This window comes from Indicator indicator, chromosome Z (genome assembly GCF_027791375.1).
Source record: "Indicator indicator isolate 239-I01 chromosome Z, UM_Iind_1.1, whole genome shotgun sequence".
Classification (NCBI taxonomy): domain Eukaryota; kingdom Metazoa; phylum Chordata; class Aves; order Piciformes; family Indicatoridae; genus Indicator; species Indicator indicator.
In genome coordinates, this window is record NC_072053.1 from 82,975,417 (window position 1) to 82,992,743 (window position 17,327).

Consider the following 17,327-nt stretch of genomic DNA (forward strand, 5'->3'; position numbering starts at 1 on the left):
GGGCTGATCCCCAGCAGTGTGGGCAGCAGGGGCAGGGAGGGGATTCTGCCCCTCTGCTGTGCTCTGCTGAGACCCCCCCTGCAGTGCTGGGGCAGCTCTGGAGTGCTCAGCACAGCACAGACAGGGACCTGCTGGAGCAGGGCCAGAGGAGGCCACAGCAATGCTGGCAGGGCTGGAAGGGCTCTGCTGGGAAGCCAGGTTGAGGGAGTTGGGCTTGGGCAGCCTGGAGAAGAGAAGGCTCCAGGGAGACCTTCTGGTAGCCTTTCAGGACTTTAAGGAGCCTCTACGAAGGTTGAGACTTTTTCTCAGGGCCTGTTGTGACAGGACAAGAGAAAGTTTCAGACTGGAAAGAAGAAATATTTGGTACTGAGGGTGGTGAGATCTTGTCCCAGGTTACCCAGAGAAATGGGAGATGCCCCATCCCTGATAACATTCCAGGTGAGGTTATCTGGGGCTGTGAGCAACCTGCTCTAGTTGCAGATGTCCCTGCTGACTGCATGGGGGCTGGACTAGATGAACTTTAAAGGTCTCTTCCAACCCAAACTGTTCTGTGATTCTGTGGTTCCTGGGAGGAGAGGACCAGCTGGCTCCTCCTAGCATAAAATGCCCAACATCCATCCAGGGTTGCAGCAGCAAGGTTTTGGCTGGGGGCCAAGGTATGTCCTCTGCTGCTAAAAGCTGGCGTGCTGGTGCAAAAAAAAAATGCTCTTTGCCAGCAAACTGTGCATGATTTAAGAGGGATTAACCACCCCCTGCTCCTGCCCTGCTGCTGATGAGGGGATGCTGCTCCTGCTCTGTCCCTCCCCACCACCAGTGACCTGTGGGATGGATTACTTCAGCAGGCTGACATCTCAGTTTAGGGCTGGATGTGTCTTTTAGGATTACAAGGCTTTTCACAGCCCAAGTGCCTATTATTTTGCTTGAGTGCCTGGAAAGAAAAGATTGACTTTCTGGTAGCGTTTTCCATTTGGTTATTTGAGACCTGGCTGAAGGACAGAGCTCAGAAGGTTGTGATCAGTAGTGTGGGGTCTAGTTGGAGGCCTGTGGCTTGCAGTGTTCTCCAGGGGACAGGATTGGCTCCAGTCTTGTTCAACATCAAGAATGGCCTGGGTGAAGGGGCAGAGTGGAGCCTCAGGCAGTGCTGATGGTGCAGCACTGGGAGCAGTGGCTGACAGCCCTCAGGCTGTGCTGCCAGTCAGTGAGACCTGGGCAGGCTGAGAGTGGGAGAGAGGAACCTCATGGAGTTCAACCAGGGCAAGAGCAGGGTCCTGCACCTTGGGAGGAATAACTCCCTGCCCCAAGTCAAGTTAGGGGCTGACATGCTAGAAAGCAGGTCTGTGGAGAGGGACCTGGGAGTGCTGGTAGATAACAAGTTCCCTTGAGCCTGCAGCATGTCTCTGTGCCTAAAACGAACACTGGTGTCCTGAGGTGCATTAGGAAGAGTGTGGCCAGCAGGTTGAGGGAGGTTCTTCTCTCCCTCTGCTCTTCCCTGGTGAGGCCACATCTGTAGTACTGTGTCCAGTTCTGGGCTCCCCAGTTCAAGAGAGACAAGGAACTATTGGAGAGAGTCCAGTGGAGGAGTACAAAGATGCTGAGGGGACTGAAGCATCTTCATGATGTCAGGAGGAAAAGCTAAAGGATGAGGTGTCAAGAGCACAGGGTCAAACTCTTGGCAGTGGTGCCCAGTGAGACGACAAGTGGCAGCAGGCACAAACAGGAACCTAGGAGGTTCCATCTTTTGCAAATCACAGAATCTCAGCATGGTGAGGTTTGGAAGAATCTTCTGCACATCATACACTCCAACACTGCTGCTAAAGCAGGACACCCACAGCAGCTTGCCCAGGAGCACAATGGCCAGGGGCAGTTGGAATCTTTCCAGAGAAGGAGACTCCACAACCTCTCTGGGCAGCCTGCTCCAGCCCTCCACCACCCTCACAGCAAATAAGTTTCTCCTCCTGTTCGGATGGAACCTCATGGGTTCCAGTTTGTGTCACTTGCACCTTGTCCTGTCCCTGGGCACCACTGAGCAGAGTCTGGCCCCAGCCTCTTGCCCTCCACCCTTTATCTCTTGCTGAGCATTGCTTAGATCCCCTCTGCAGCTGCTCATCTCCAGGCTCAACAGCTCCAGGGCTTGAAGCCTTTCCTCCTCACAGATATGCTCCAGGCCCCTCAAGAACATCTTTGTAGCCTTCACTGGGACCCTATCCATTAGTTGGCCATCAGATTGTCCATTAACCCATCTCCATTCACCCTCTGTGGTTTTCCTGGTTGTGTGCTGTTTTTTCCCTTTCCTTTCTTGGCATTATCCATCACAAGCCAAAGGTGTCATGTTCTCCCCGGGCAAGGAAGCCCATCTGGCAGGAGACCACTTCAACCTCATGCACAGGTTGACAGACCAAATGACTTTGTGTTTGTGAAGATGAGGAGGCTTTGAGTTATTTTTTTTTCTCTAGAACCAAAAAGACAGATCTACCTCCCAGCCACAGAAAAAAAGGAAAAAAAAAAAAAAAAAGAAGACTCCTTATTGAATTGAGGCAAGATGCAAATTAAAATTATTGTCTGGGTGAGCAGAAGACACTTCTGGCTTTCTGGTTATTCCTCTTCCTTGCAGGATCACCATGTCAGGGTGGCTGTTTTTGGTCTGATTCTGAGGCTATTTACACTTCTTTGTCTCCTGTCTCTCTCCTGTTTTTTTTTTTTCCCCTCTCATTTCTGTGTTTATTTCAGTGGCTCTGTTGCGATGCGCTGTGATGTTCGCCTGCTCTGTTGCATGCCAGGCTCATGAGTGGCTTTGCAATGTGGCAGCTGTTGGGCTCTTCTCCTGTCACTTGGGCTTTTCTGCATCACCAGGTACCAGAAACCAGATCTGAGCCTGGAGGAGTGATGAAATATGTAAAATGCTTAGCCAGCCATGTCATTATCTGAGAAGGCTGGGGCTGGCTCCAGCAGCAGTCACTCGGTGAGGTTTTCAAAGGTGCTCACATTTTAATGAGAGAAGGGTCAGATCCAGGACATAGTGATTTGTGTGCTGTGCTTGATGGTTTGGCACCTGGAGAGTTCTCAGCTTTGGACAGCGAATCCGAACCAGTCATGCAGTGCTTCATCATGTTAGGTGGAGTCAGCCTCTTCTCCCAAGTAGCAAGTGGCCAGCAGAACTAGAGGGGTGATTGTCTCCCCCTTGTACTTGGCACATTCGAGGCCACACCTTGAATACTGGGTTCAGTTTTGGGCCCCTCACTCCAAGAAGGACATTGAGGGGCTGGAGCATGTCCGAAGAAGGGCAAAGAAGCTGGTAAATGGTCTAGAGCTGATGAGTTATGAGGAATGGCTGAAAGATCTGGGATTGTTCAGCCTGGAGATGAGGAGGCTGAGGTGAGACCTTCTGGCTCTCTACAATCTCCTGAAAGGAGGTTGAGGCCAGAGGGGGGCGAAGGAAGAAGTGACTGGACAGGAGGAAATGGCCTCAAGTTGCACCAGCGGAGGTTTAGGGTAGACATGAGGAACAATGCCATTCCCAAAAGGGCTATCAAGGCTTAGCCCAGCTGCCCAGGGCAGAGGGGAGCCTATCCTATCCCTGGTGGGATTTCAAAGTTGTGTAGATGTGATGCTGAGGGACATTGCTTAGTGCTGGATTTAGCAAAGCTGGGTTAATGGTTGGTCTGTTCCAACCTAAACGACTGTTTGATTCCATGATCTGTGCTCATGGAGGTGCAGCAATACCTGGATGTGGGGAGTTGTGGTTCATATTGGTTGCTTTCCTTTTCCATAGTAACTGTTCCTGTGGTTTGCTGGGTCCACCAGCAGTAAACTGCTCATTTCATTTACCAAGATGCTCTCACTGCTTTAGAAAGACACTTGGCTAATTGCTTGGTCTTGGAAATGTGCTGGATCAGGCAAAGAGAGAAGATATTTCTTCTGAAGGAGCTTGTTAAAAGGAGATGCTGGGAAGCCAGCCAGCTGCTCTCTGGCTGTGCTGATAGGCAGGAGCTCAAACCCCAAATGCCAATGGTCAAAGGTCCTTCTGCCTCTACTGCTGCATTAGCTGGTGCATGAGTTTTTGCAGAGTCAAAGTGTGCAGAGGATTTCATCTGACCTGAAGGGGCTGATAAGAAGCAGATAAGAAGTAGGAGAGTTGTTGTGTACCGGCTAAAAAGTGCAGTCAGAGCATTCCTGAAGAAATGTCCTTCTCCATGCATGTTGTTCTCTTCAGCAGCTGCTTTGAAAAGGCTGGCTTGGAGAAGACAATGTGCAGGCATGATGAGGCAGGTGATGGGGCATCTGACTGTGTTCTGTTTCTCTCTGCCCAGCCTTAGGGAAACACTGAGCAGAAGAGGGATGTTGTCTCCCTGGGAAGTGAAGTCCAACAGGCCTTGACTGTAGGGAGCAGAGAGCAGTGGAATGAGTTTTCGAGGCTCGACAAGAGTTGTGAATATTGATGTTAGTTGCTGATGGGGCAGGATGTGGTGTCTGCTGTCAGGGGTCTTGGCTTGAGCATCTCTTTGGGTCTCGCTGAGGGTCTCTTCAGTTTGGTTTCCCTGTGCCATGCAGGCACAGAGAAGTAAATCTGTGGGCTGCTGGGGTACTTCTTGGTTCATGTCCCAGGTGTCTCAGAGCATAAGGGACCTGTGGGATCCCAGCAGTATTTAGAGTTTATTATTATAAACTCTTCAGGGAGAGAAGGATGCTGGCTGTCCTACCACAGAAGACTCTTGAAGGAGATGGCTGTGTTGGTATGTGAAGAATTTGCACCACGGCTGCCTTTTATAGGAAGCTTCTCTTGTTCCTAGAAAAATCGGGAGTGATAAATCCCACATGGCATGAAGAAAGATCACAGTGACCTGTCAGGGTAGCTCTGGAGCCCATCACAGCCTGTGTCTCCAGCAGCTGGCCTGTGGTGACATTTCTGGGGCATGAATCTTCTGCAGAAAGAGGCTATTCTGCATTCCTCATGCCCTGTGCTGGAGCTGTGGAGGAACAGAAGAACATTTTCAGCATGTAACTGGAGGATAAGTAAGGAACAGTTTTCCAACTGGGATGTCTTAAGGGAGTAATTTAAACTCAGATCTAAAATGAAGGACAGTTGATTGATAAGATGGGCTGGGCTCTTGTTATTTATTGGGATTTGGTGGCCACCAGACCTTTTGATAATTGAATTTTGATGCAAGTGCCCTAATCTGGAGAAGCCTACATTAAGCAGTTCTGCCTGGAGTCTATGTTTCAGACTTCACAGAGTCACAGCATGGTAGATGCTGGCAGGGACCTCTGGAGATCATGTAGGCCAACCCTCCTGCTAGAGCAGGGGCACCCATAGTAGGTTGCCCAGGATCTCAGTGTCCAGGTGGGGTTGGAATCTCTCCAGAGAAGGAGACTCCACAACCTCTCTGGGTAGCCTGCTCCCAGCCTCCAGCACCCTCACAGCAAGTAAGTTTCTCCTCCTGTTCAGATGGAACCTCCTGGGTTCCACTTTGTGCCCCTTGGCCTGTCCCTGGGCACCACTGAGCAGAGTCTGGCCCCAGCCTCTTGCCCCCCCCCAGCCTTTCTCTCTTGCTGAGCATTGCTCAGATCCCCTCTGGGGCTGCTCTTCTCCAGGCTCAACAGCCCCAGGGGCTCTCAGCTTTTCCTCCTTACAGAGATGCTCCAGGCCAGTCAGCATCTTCATAGCCTTGGGTCTTAGAGATGTGTTCCACTCATCTTACTCATAGGTGTCAATACTGAGTATGAACTCCTGGCAGTGTAGCTATCAGGTAAATCCACTTCCAGCTTTCAGTTTCGGGGTGCTTGTGATGGTGTGGTGCTCCTGATTCTCTTACCTTTGAAGACCACAACCTTCAAAGAACTTGGGAGAAAGCATTTCAGACTTTCAGCATCATCCAGTGGAAGTTAAAAAAAAAAAAAAAAAAGAGGAAAGCAATCTCTTTATTTTGTTTCCTTTGATGATGCCTGACTGGGTTGAACCAGGCGGAAGAGCTGCACATCTTCTCACCCCTACTCAGGGGTGAGAGTAAGTTACTGGTTTGTCTTGCTGAATTGAAGCAAGAGTCATTTAGGAAGATCTCTCCATGGGCAGCAGTCTTGCTGACAAGATTGCCATGTCAGCATGAGTTGGACCAAAAGCCCTCACTTCTGACTTTGTTTGTATGGAGCTGGAGTCCCTGCACCCGTGGGGGTGGCAGGGCAGAGGTAGGTCCTGTCCCTAGGGTAGAGCTGTGTGAGACAGACCTATGGTGCTCCCTCAGTGCTGCTGGGCTGCTGCAGCCCCAGTGGTTGGAGAAGCTTTCTCTTACTGTGCTGGGGAGAGGATGGCTGAAGCTTGGAGGAGGATGCCCTATCACCCAAACTGCAGTGAGCTGATGGAAATTCATGGCTATCCCAGCATGTCTGTCTTCTCATCATAGGCTCTCCTTTCCTTAGATCATTTCAGTTGCAAATACTCCTGTGCTGTTGTCTCCCACCCATCTTGCCCCAGATGGGTTCCTTCCCCATCACTCCTCTCCACCTATCAGACTCACCAGTTGCTCAACAAGCCTGGAGCACTTCTGGGAGAAGAAGAAAGTTCTTGTTATTATTTGCTGATTAGGGGTAAAACTGTCTAATTGCCATCAACTGTGTGGTCTTGCTAGAGCAGGAACCCCATTTAGATCACAGCTGTTAATAATAATTACACATTCTAGAAATGCTGATAATTAATGAGTTCTCATAAGCAGTTTGCTCATCTGTTGACTTCTTATTTTCTGCTGCTGCTTCCTTGTCTTATGGTTGTAGTAAAGATCGTGACATGGACTTTGTGGGAAAGGTTTGGAAGGTAATTTTCAGCCCCTCAAGACTTTGTGCTTTGACTAAGTAGGGAGAGGAAGGGGAAACAGTAAAAAGAAAATAAATATTTGAGGTTGATCTCTATTCATTATCATTATGGGACATGTCTTGGGCTTGGGAATCCTTGGTGGTAGGCACTATGCCAACACAGATCCAAGGGATCCCCTCTCCCTGAAGAGCTCTCAAGAAGATGCTTTGTTCACTTTGGGAATACAGCTACTAGTTTGATGCTCAGATGTGGATTTGTTTTTTTCCTTTGAAAACCTCTTGTTTGTACATGTTTTGAGGGTGAGGTGAGATGGGAAACCTGCTTCAGGCACAGAGGTTTCTTGAGACATGTGCTTCTTGAGCACCAAGAAGAGGGGGAGGCTATCCAACCCTTTCTGGTGGACCAGGTTAATTTTGGAAAGGAAGAGAAGGTCTGGCATTAATGTGGGCAGTAAATCTTTCCGGGTGGACTTGAACTGATCTGGATCTAAGTGGATGTTTCCCTTCCTAATTTGCCTCCTGCCAAGGAGGAAGGACTACCATTAGTTCTCCAAAATCTGTCCCTCTTGAATGAGGTACCAGCTTGCAGGACCAAGCAATTAGGCCTCTCTGAAGCTGTCATTATCTTGGGCTTGGTTCTTCAAGCTTTTGTTTTCTGTGTGCATTTCAACACTTCATAGAATTAGGTAAAGCCCAGGAGCTGGTGGATAGCAGTTGAAAAAGTCCTGCCTTTAAAAAGCTGCTGTAGGGTGATGACCAAAACCAACCTTGATGTGATCATTGGATCTGTGGGCAGACTGGTGGCACTGGAGAGGACAGTTGGATGATAACTGGGAGAGATGCATCTGAAATGGCTGAAACTGATCAGAAAGAATCTCAGAGAGTAGAGGAGGCTTTCTTAAGCAATGAAGTGGCTGAACAGTGTCTCGTGGAGTCATAAAACCATTTGGGTTGGAGAGGACTTCAGGAGGTCTCTGGTCCAACCACTTGCCCAAAGCAGAGCCAGAAACACATTTGGATGGCATCTTGCTGTTGTAGTGATCGGGAACACGTGGTCCTATCCAGGAACCAGGAAGGCAGTGTGTTCAGCAGGGGAATTCAAAGGTTAGGTTCAGGAAGCACAAAGCTGGTCAGAGAGGGTCAGAAGATGCCACAAAGGCAAGATGTACCATAAACAGTGTGGCTAGCAGGACTGGGCCACACTGTACCCTGCACTGGTGAGGCCACACCTTACATCCTGGGTTCAGTTTTGGACCTCTTGCTCCAAGAAGAACATTGAGGGGCTGGAGTGTGTCCACAGAAGGGCAACAAAGCTGGCGAAGGGTCCAGAGCACAAGTCTGGTGAGCAGCAGCTGAGGGACCTGGGGTTGTTTAGTCTGGAGATAAGGAGGCTGAGGGGAGACCTTCTGGCTCTCCACAACCCCCTGAAAGGAGGTTTGAGCCAGGTGGGGGTTGGCCTCTTCTCTGAAGTAACAAGATGACAAGAGGAAAGGGCCTCAAGTTGCACCAGGGGAGGTTTAGGTTGGACATGAGGGTTGTGAAGGCCTGGGCTGGGCTACCCAGGGCAGTGGTAGAGTCCCCATCCCTGGGGGAGTTTCAAAGCTATGTAGCTGAGGGACATGGATTAGTGGTGGCCTGACAGTTGGACTTGATAGTCTTAAAGATCTCTTCCAACCTGAACAGTGCTGTGATTCTGTGTGCCTCAGCTTGCTGAGCCTCTTCGGGGTGCTGTGGGTTGGCGACGGTGGTGCATTGGCAGTGACCCCCGCGCAGCCGGCACGCTGGGCTGCTGATGCTGGGTGGCCAGTCTCTGTGTCACGACGTGATTCATGCTGATTTGGTGCAGACTAAGCATATAAAGAAGATTACAGACGGTGACTTGTTATTCTTTTATCTTATTATAAGGATTAGATGTCAACCAACTTGCTGTCTATGCCTGGACATCTGCTGCAGGGCTCGTTCTGTCTCAGGTGTGTGTGCTGCCTCATTACCCTTAGACACCAGAGGAGTTTTATTCCTACCTACCTTATGGTTTCTTTCAGAGAAAGGTGAAGTTACTGCAGTATGATTGGGTTTTAGAGTTGCCTCCTAGGGATTCATAAATACCTCAGATAGGTGGTTTCCTGAACCTGACATCTTCTGACAAACCCATTCCCATTCAGTCTACTGTCTCTCCACTTGCTAGTCAGTAAATGCTGGTTGGATATGGTTGTGAGTGCCCTGAAAGTGGAGTCATGTGTTAGCTCTTGCTCTGCTTTATGTTTTCTCATGTGTGTTCAAGGTGGGAGCATCCACAGGGCAGTGCTGGGGGATGCAGGGCTGGAGAGCAGCCCTGTGCAGAAGGCCTTGGGGGTGCTGGGGGTGCAGTGCTGGCCATGAGCCAGCACCGAGCGCTGCCAGCCCAGAGCCAGCCCTGTGCTGGGCTGATCCCCAGCAGTGTGGGCAGCAGGGGCAGGGAGGGGATTCTGCCCCTCTGCTGTGCTCTCCTGAGACCCCCCTGCAGTGCTGGGGCAGCTCTGGAGTGCTCAGCACAGCACAGACAGGGAGCTGGTGGAGCAGGGCCAGAGGAGGCCACAGCAATGCTGGCAGGGCTGGAAGGGCTCTGCTGGGAGGCTCCAGGCTGAGAGAGTTGGGCTTGGGCAGCCTGCAGAAGAGAAGGCTCCAGGGACACCTTCTGGTGGCCTTGCAGGACTTAAAAGGGCCTAGAAGAAAGCTGGGGACAGAGTTTTTCTCAGGGTCTGTTGTGACAGGCCAAGGGGTGATGGTTTGAAACTAAGAGATGGAGATTCATACTGGAGAGAAGGAAGAAATGTTTGACAAGTGAGAGTGGTGAGACCTTGGTCCAGATTGCCCAGAAAGGTGGTAGATGCCCTATTCCTGGATGTTGAGGTTGTTTGAGGCTCTGAGCAATCTATTCTAATTGCAGATGCCCCTGCTGATTGCCGGAGGGGTTGGACTAGATGAGCTTCGGAGGTCCCTTCCAATCCAAACCATTTTGTGGTTCTATGATTCTATTTAATAACGGTGCTTTCCATTTGGTAGTTGGCAGTAATGAGCTGACAGAGGAGAAGCATGCCCTTGATGCTCTCTGGGGCTCCTCTTTTCTTTCTTCTTGACTATTTCCACCCCACCCCCACCCCCCTCCTTTTCTCCTTTTTAATATGCCACATGATTTTTGTTCAGGAGCTAATGTGTGATATTAATCTACATAATGAGCCTTTTTGACAGTCCAGGCACATTAGGGAATAATTCCTTGAGCAGCTGAAATCCTTAGGCCAGAACTGCTTGTTCTCCACAGTTTCCAAACGAAGCCACAATTGTTGAGATGTGACAGATGAGAAATAGTTCAGGAGCTGGAAATTACACAAGCTGGGAACAGTTCTGTTGGTTTTTTTTTTCCCTCTCCTTCCTTTCCAGATGGCACGTGACTCACTGAATTTGCTTGGCAATTTTGTCTCAAAACAGAGTAAATTCCAGTTCTTGGTGAAGAAAGGGGGTGAGGGATGAAGTTGTTGTGTCCAGCAATGTGGTGGGAGCTTGTGTGTCTGCTCCCTCCCAACCACAGGGAAGAGTGTTGAATCTTAACTCCAGACACTGGTCCAAAGCTTAATTCATCTGCAAATATTCCCAGTCCAGAGACGGGAGCTGATGGTTTCTTTACTCTGAGGTGTGATTGGCATTCAGGCATGGAGCAGTAGGAAGGAGGAGAACATCATGAAGCTCCTGTATCTGCTGTCCTGCAGAGAGAGAGATTTTAAAAATAGGTTTTGGTGTGATCTCTGTGTCACCTCCACATGCAAACCTCCTTGCTGATCCATTTATGGTTTCACTGTTGACTCAGCATCATTTACTGCCACTGCTCTAGAGAAACTTTTCAGTTATCATCTTCTTCCTGACCCTATGTCCATGATCCACTGCTTATCACTCTCATCCAGCACAGCTAATCACAGAATCCCAGCATGACGAGATTGGAGGGGACCTTTGGAGATCATCCAGTCCAGTCTCCCTGCTAAGGCAGAATCACAATGCCCAGGTGGGTTTGGAATCTCTCCAGGGAAGGAGATTCCACAACCTGTCTGGGTAGCCTGCTCCAGGGCTCCATCATCCTCACAGCAAAGAGGTTTTTCTTCATGTTCTGATGGAACCTTCTGGCTTCCAGTTTGTACCTATTGTCCCTTGTCCTGTGGCTGGGCACTGCTGACAAGAGTCTGTCCCCATCCTCTTGCTTCCTACCCTTTAGCTCTTGCTGAGCATTAAGAAGATCCCGCGCTGCTCTCCAGGCTCAGCAGTCCCAAGTCTCTCAGCCTTTTCTCCTCAGAGAGCCTTTCCTCTCAGCCTTTTCTCCTCAGGTTTTTTAACCTTTTAAGACTTAGTGTGAACTGACTTGCTGTCTTTTTTTTTTTTTTAATTTTGCTTTCTCAGGCCCCTGTTCTCAGTGTCTCTCCTGAGGGGATGGAGAACTCGTCAGTGGCATCGGCCTCCTCGGAGGCGGGGAGCAGCCGCTCGCAGGAGATCGAGGAGCTGGAGCGCTTCATCGACAGCTACGTCCTGGAGTACCAGGTCCAGGGGCTGCTGACAGACAAAACAGAGGGGGATGGTGAGAGCGAGAAGACACAGTCTCACATCTCACAGGTGGGTGAAGGGGGGTGGCACAGGGTGGGAGAGGGCCTGGGAGATGCTGCTGGCTTCTCCTCTTGCACTGGAGATTTACATCCAACTGAAGCAGCTTTTTAGAGTTTGGAGGTGAAGGAGGACTTAATAAAGCACTGGATTTGGGGCAGCTTGCTTGGTTGGCTATAAATGTGAGGTCTTCAACCAGTTAGTAAAGGTTTCCTGACAGTTGGATTACTTTTTTTTCAGTGATCTCTAGATGTGAGGTCTTCAACCAGTTAGTAAAGGTTTCCTGACAGTTGGATTACTTTTTTTCAGTGATCTCTAGATGTGAGGTCTTCAACCAGTTAGTAAAGGTTTCCTGACAATTGGATTACTTTTTTTTAGTGATCTCTAGATGTGAGGTCTTCAACCAGTTAGTAAAGGTTTCCTGACAGTTGGATTACTTTTTTTTAGTGATCTCTAGATGTGAGGTCTTCAACCAGTTAGTAAAGGTTTCCTGGCAATTGGATTACTTTTTTTTAGTGATCTCTAGATGTGAGGTCTTCAACCAGTTAGTAAAGGTTTCCTGACAGTTGGATTACTTTTTTTTAGTGATCTCTAGATGTGAGGTCTTCAACCAGTTAGTAAAGGTTTCCTGGCAATTGGATTACTTTTTTTTCAGTGATCTCTAGATGTGAGGTCTTCAACCAGTTAGTAAAGGTTTCCTGACAGTTGGATTACTTTTTTTTAGTGATCTCTAGATGTGAGGTCTTCAACCAGTTAGTAAAGGTTTCCTGACAGTTGGATTACTTTTTTTCAGTGATCTCTAGATGTGAGGTCTTCAACCAGTTAGTAAAGGTTTCCTGACAGTTGGATTACTTTTTTTTCAGTGATCTCTAGATGTGAGGTCTTCAACCAGTTAGTAAAGGTTTCCTGACAGTTGGATTACTTTTTTTCAGTGATCTCTAGATGTGAGGTCTTCAACCAGTTAGTAAAGGTTTCCTGACAATTGGATTACTTTTTTTTCAGTGATCTCTAGATGTGAGGTCTTCAACCAGTTAGTAAAGGTTTCCTGACAATTGGATTACTTTTTTTTCAGTGATCTCTAGATGTGAGGTCTTCAACCAGTTAGTAAAGGTTTCCTGACAATTGGATTACTTTTTTTCAATGATCTCAAGGAATGTGCAAAGAAGCTTTTAGGCTGAGAGGTTGTCCTGCTGGAAAACAGCTCTGTGGGGAGAACCTGGAACCTGGTGGACAAAAGGTTCATCATGAGAATGATTAGGAGACTTGAGTGCCTCCCCTGGTGGACAAAAGGTTCATCATGAGAATGATTAGGAGACTTGAGTGCCTCCCCCATGAAGAGAGGCTGAGAGCCCTGAGGCTGTTTAGTCTGGAGAAGAGAAGGCTGAGAGGGGATCTGATCAATGTCTATCAATATCTGAGCGGTGGGTGTCAAGTGGAAGGGGCCAGGCTCTTTTGGGTGGTGCACAGTAATAAGACATGGTACCAACAGATACAAGCTTGAACATGAGAGGAAACTTCCTTACAGTGAGGGTGACAGAGCACTGGAGCAGGCTGCCCAGAGGGGCTGTGTAGTCTCCTTCTCTGGAGAGCTTCCAAACCCACCTAGACATTGTGATGCTATGCAAGCTGCTATGGGTGCCCCTGCTGTGGCAGGGGGTGTGGACTGGATGATCATCTCTAACTGGAGGTTATCTCTAACCACATGGAATCATAGAATCAGTCAGGGTTGGAAGGGACCACAAGGATCATCCAGTTCCAACCCCCCTGCCATGGGCAGGGACACCTCACACTGGATCAGGCTGCCCAGAGCCTCATCCAGCCTGGCTGCAAACACCTCCGGGGATGGGGCCTCAACCACCTCCCTGGACAACCCATTCCAGGCTCTTACCACTCTCATGGGGAAGAACTTCTTCCTTATGTGCAGTCTGAATCCCCCACTTCCAGCTTTATTCCATCCCCCCTAGTCCTATCACTACCTGAGATCCTAAAAAGTCCCTCCCCAGCTTTCTTGGAGCCCCCTTCAGATACTGGAAGGCCACAAGAAGGTCACCTCGGAGCCTTCTCTTCTCCAGACTGAACAGCCCCAACTCTCTCAGTCTGTCCTCATAGCAGAGCAGCTCCAGCCCTCTGCTCATCCTGGTGGCCCTTCTCTGGACACCTTCCAGCACCTCCAGATCCTTCCTGGAACAGAGGCTCCAGAACTGGATGCAGCACTCCAGGTGGGGTCTCACCAGAGCTGAGCAGAGGGGGAGAATCACCTCCCTTGCCCTGCTGGCCACACTTCTCCTGATGCTGCCCAGGCTCTGGTTGGCTTTCTGGGCTGCAAGTGCACATTGACAGCTCCTGTTGAGCTTCTCATCCACCAGCACCCCCAAGTCCCTCTCCTCAGGGCTGCTTTCCAGCCAGTCCCTGCCCAGCCTGTATTTGTGCTTGGGATTGCCTTGACCCAGCTGCACTTTGCACTTTGTCTTGTTGAACCTTAGAATCAAGAAGGTTATCAGGAGCAGCCAACATGGATTTACCAAGGGGAGATCCTGCCTGACTAATCTGGTAGCCTTCTATGAAACTATGACCAAATGGGTAGCTGAGGGCAGAGCAGTGGGTGTCATATATCTTGACTTCAGTAAAGCTTTTGATACAGTCTCCCATAACATCCTCACAGAACAGCTCAGGAGATGTGGCACAGGTGGCTGTCAGGGAGGTGGATTGCAAACTGGCTCCACAACAGAGTTCAGAGAGTTGTCATCAGTGGCACAGAGTCACCTTGGAGGCCTGTGGCCAGTGGTGTGCCCCAGGGATCAGTACTGGGCCCAGTTTTGTTCAGTATCTTTATCAACAACCTGGCTGAGGGCATTGAGAGTACCCTCAGCAAGTTCTGATGATACAAAAGTGGAGATGGTGGCTGACACCCCTCAGGCTGTGCTGCCATCCAGTGTGACCTGGACAGGCTGAGAGCTGGGTGCAGGCAAACCTCATGAAGTTCAGTAGGGACAAGTGCAGAGTCCTGCATCTGGGGAGGAAGAACAGCAGACACCAGGACAGGTTAGGAGCTGCCCAGCTGGAAAGCAGCTCCATGGAGGAAGACCTTGGAGTGTTGCATGGGACAGCAACGTGCCCTTGTGGCCAAGAGAGCCAATGGGATCCTGGGGGGAAGCAAGAAAAGTGTGGCCAGCAGGGCTAGGGAAGTTCTTCTCCCCTTCTGCTCTGCCCTGGTGAGACCACAGCTGCAATCCTGTGTCCAGTTCTGGGCTCCCCAGGTCAAGAGAGACAGAGACCTGCTGGAGAGAATCCAACAGAGAACCATGAGGATGCTTAGGGGACTTGAGCATCTCCCCTGTGAAGAGAGACTGAGAGCCCTGGGGGTGTTTAGTCTGGAGAAGAGAAGACTGAGAGGGGATCTGATCAATGTCTATCAATATGTGAGGGGTGGGGGTCAAGTGGAGGGGGCCAGGCTCTTTTGGTGGTTCACAGTAATAAGACAAGGAACAATGGTTGCAAACTTGAGCACAGAAGATTTCAGCTCAACATGAGGAGAAACTTCTTTACAGTGAGGGTGACAGAGCCCTGGAACAGGCTGCCCAGGGGGGTTGTGGAGTCTCCTTCTCTGGAGACTTTCCAAATCCACCTGGATGCATTCCTGTGCAGACCACCCTGAGTGATCCTGCTCTGGCAGGGGGGTTGGACCTGATGATCTCTGGAGGTCCCTTTAAGCCTCTGATATACTGTGAGACTGTGATCTCCAGAGGTCCCATTCAACCATTCTGTGATTCCATGATATGAGCTCTCCAACTAGGTGCCAGAGTTCTCCTGCCACCAAGGTTTTGCTTTTCTGTGGTCTCCAGATGTGTACCCTGAAGCTTCTTGTCTTCTCCAAGACAAGCCTCCAGTCTCTGCCCCAGGGTTTGTAAAGCTGCCATGATCCTCTCTTTGGCACTTTCCTATGCCTCAGGACTCCCAGTAGGGTAAAATTTGTATGTTAGAGACCAGTTACATACTGGTTATGAGGATGAAACAAGAATAGTGAGACTGAGGGTCATAAGGATAAGGGTATGGCCATTGTTGGATGGCTGAGCTGCTGGTCTGATCTGAGTCTTCATCTCTTTATATGAGGTGCAAGGGTGACTGTTCCCAAGCAGAGATCCCCAAACCACTTTGCATTAAGCTTTAATGTTACTAAGTGGAATGAGAGACTAAGTGGAAAAGCAGAGATGGATATGTGATGAGGAGGAGAAGGGCAGAGTTCAGGCTGGGTTTGCCCAGAGGCAACCTCCTCCAGCACACAGAGAAGATTTGTGGAGGGTCATTTTGTCTCTCACTTCATGCTTGTGTCTATTAATTGCTAAAATTGAGGCCCTGCTTTCCTAGGGAAAGCTTTGCCTTCAACTTGGGGAAAGTGGTTGGATGGCAAGGGCAAGATGCTCTCCTGCCAGCTGTCAGAGGTGCACACTGCTGCTGTCCCCTGCCCTCTACACCCCAGCATGAAAAAAGGTAACATCCCTAAGTCCAGCAGAGAGGAGCTTGCTCTGCCATGTGGACATCATGAACTTCAGCAAGGCCAAATGCAAGGTCCTGCACCTGCATCAGGGCAACCCTTGGTACCAACACAGACTGGGAGGTGAAGGTTTGGAGAGCAGCCCTGTGGAGAAGGACTTGGAGGGTGCCAGTGGGCAAAAAGCTGGATATGAGCAAGCAATGGGCACTTCCAGCCAAGAAGCCAAGGGTGTCTCCCACTAGAGCAGGTAACTCAGAGCCTTGTGCAACCTGGCCTTGAACACTTTCAGGGAGGGGACATCTACCACCTCTCCTGGGAGCCTGGGACAGGTCTCACCACCCTCAGTGTCAAACATTTCTTCCTTCTCTCCAATCTGAATCTCCCTCTTTTAGTTTCAAACCATCAACCCTTCTCCTATCACAACAGGCCCTGAGAAAAACTCTGTCCCCAGCTTTCTTCTATGCCCCTTGAAGCACTGCAAGGCCACCAGAAGGTCTCCCTGGAGCCTTCTCTTTTCCAGGCTGCCCAAGCCCAACTCTCTCAGCCTGGAGCCTCCCAGCAGAGCCCTTCCAGCCCTGCCAGCATTGCTGTGGCCTCCTCTGGCCCTGCTCCAGCAGCTCCCTGTCTGTGCTGTGCTGAGCACTCCAGAGCTGCCCCAACACTGCAGGGGGGGTCTCAGCAGAGTGGAGGAATCCCCTCCCTCCATCTGCTTTGAGGTCCTTGGCTGCCACAACCAAATCCATCTTCTAGTTGTGGAAATGGGACTTCAGCTTTCCTTCCTGGCCTACCCTGAAAAAGAGAGCTGTTGTGTTTTTATTTTCAGTTCTGGGAATTCTGCCTTTCAAAGATGTATTTTAAAAGAAAAAGAAAGGGGAAAAAGTAATAGTGAAAGATCTGAGAATTGATCCTTTTAATTAAACCAATTCTTAGTTGTCAGCAGCTAAATGTGGTTGTACCCCAGGGCATTGTTGTGTAAGTTTAATTAGGATTTCTGTGTGATCTGCAAAATGCAGCATTTCATGTTTTTAGGGCTGTAATGTGGGACAGAGGCAAGGATGGGCTTTTACACAGTTCACCTGCTTTTACTGAGACATGTCATAAGGGACTCCTTAAGATGGAATTACCTCTTTCCTCCCAAAGATACTAATTCTCACATTCCAAATCCAAATCTACTCTAAATTTCCCCTCTTTCCGTTTCAAACCAGCACCCCTTGTCCTGTCACAACAGGCCCTGCTCAAAAGTCTGTCCCTACATTTGCATAAGAAATAATTAGGAATTATTATTTCTGATTTTCTTTCCCTGATCACTTTTTATCAAAGCAAGGAACAAACACACACCTCTCCTGCAGCTGACTGGAGTGACCCTAGTGGAAGACAGCTTGATTGAATGTGATATGTTCTTACTTAATGAGAG

The 17,327-nt window shown here is 49.5% G+C and overlaps 1 protein-coding gene across 1 annotated transcript in view; it reads left to right on the plus strand.

The window, feature by feature from the left end:
• Positions 1–11,253: 11,253 nt before the first annotated feature.
• The window catches only part of CTIF (cap binding complex dependent translation initiation factor), a 165,797-nt gene continuing 159,723 nt past the window's right edge, over positions 11,254–17,327 (plus strand). The window contains 1 exon segment of the mRNA XM_054398006.1: positions 11,254–11,433. Coding sequence (XP_054253981.1) covers positions 11,254–11,433 — 180 coding nt within the window.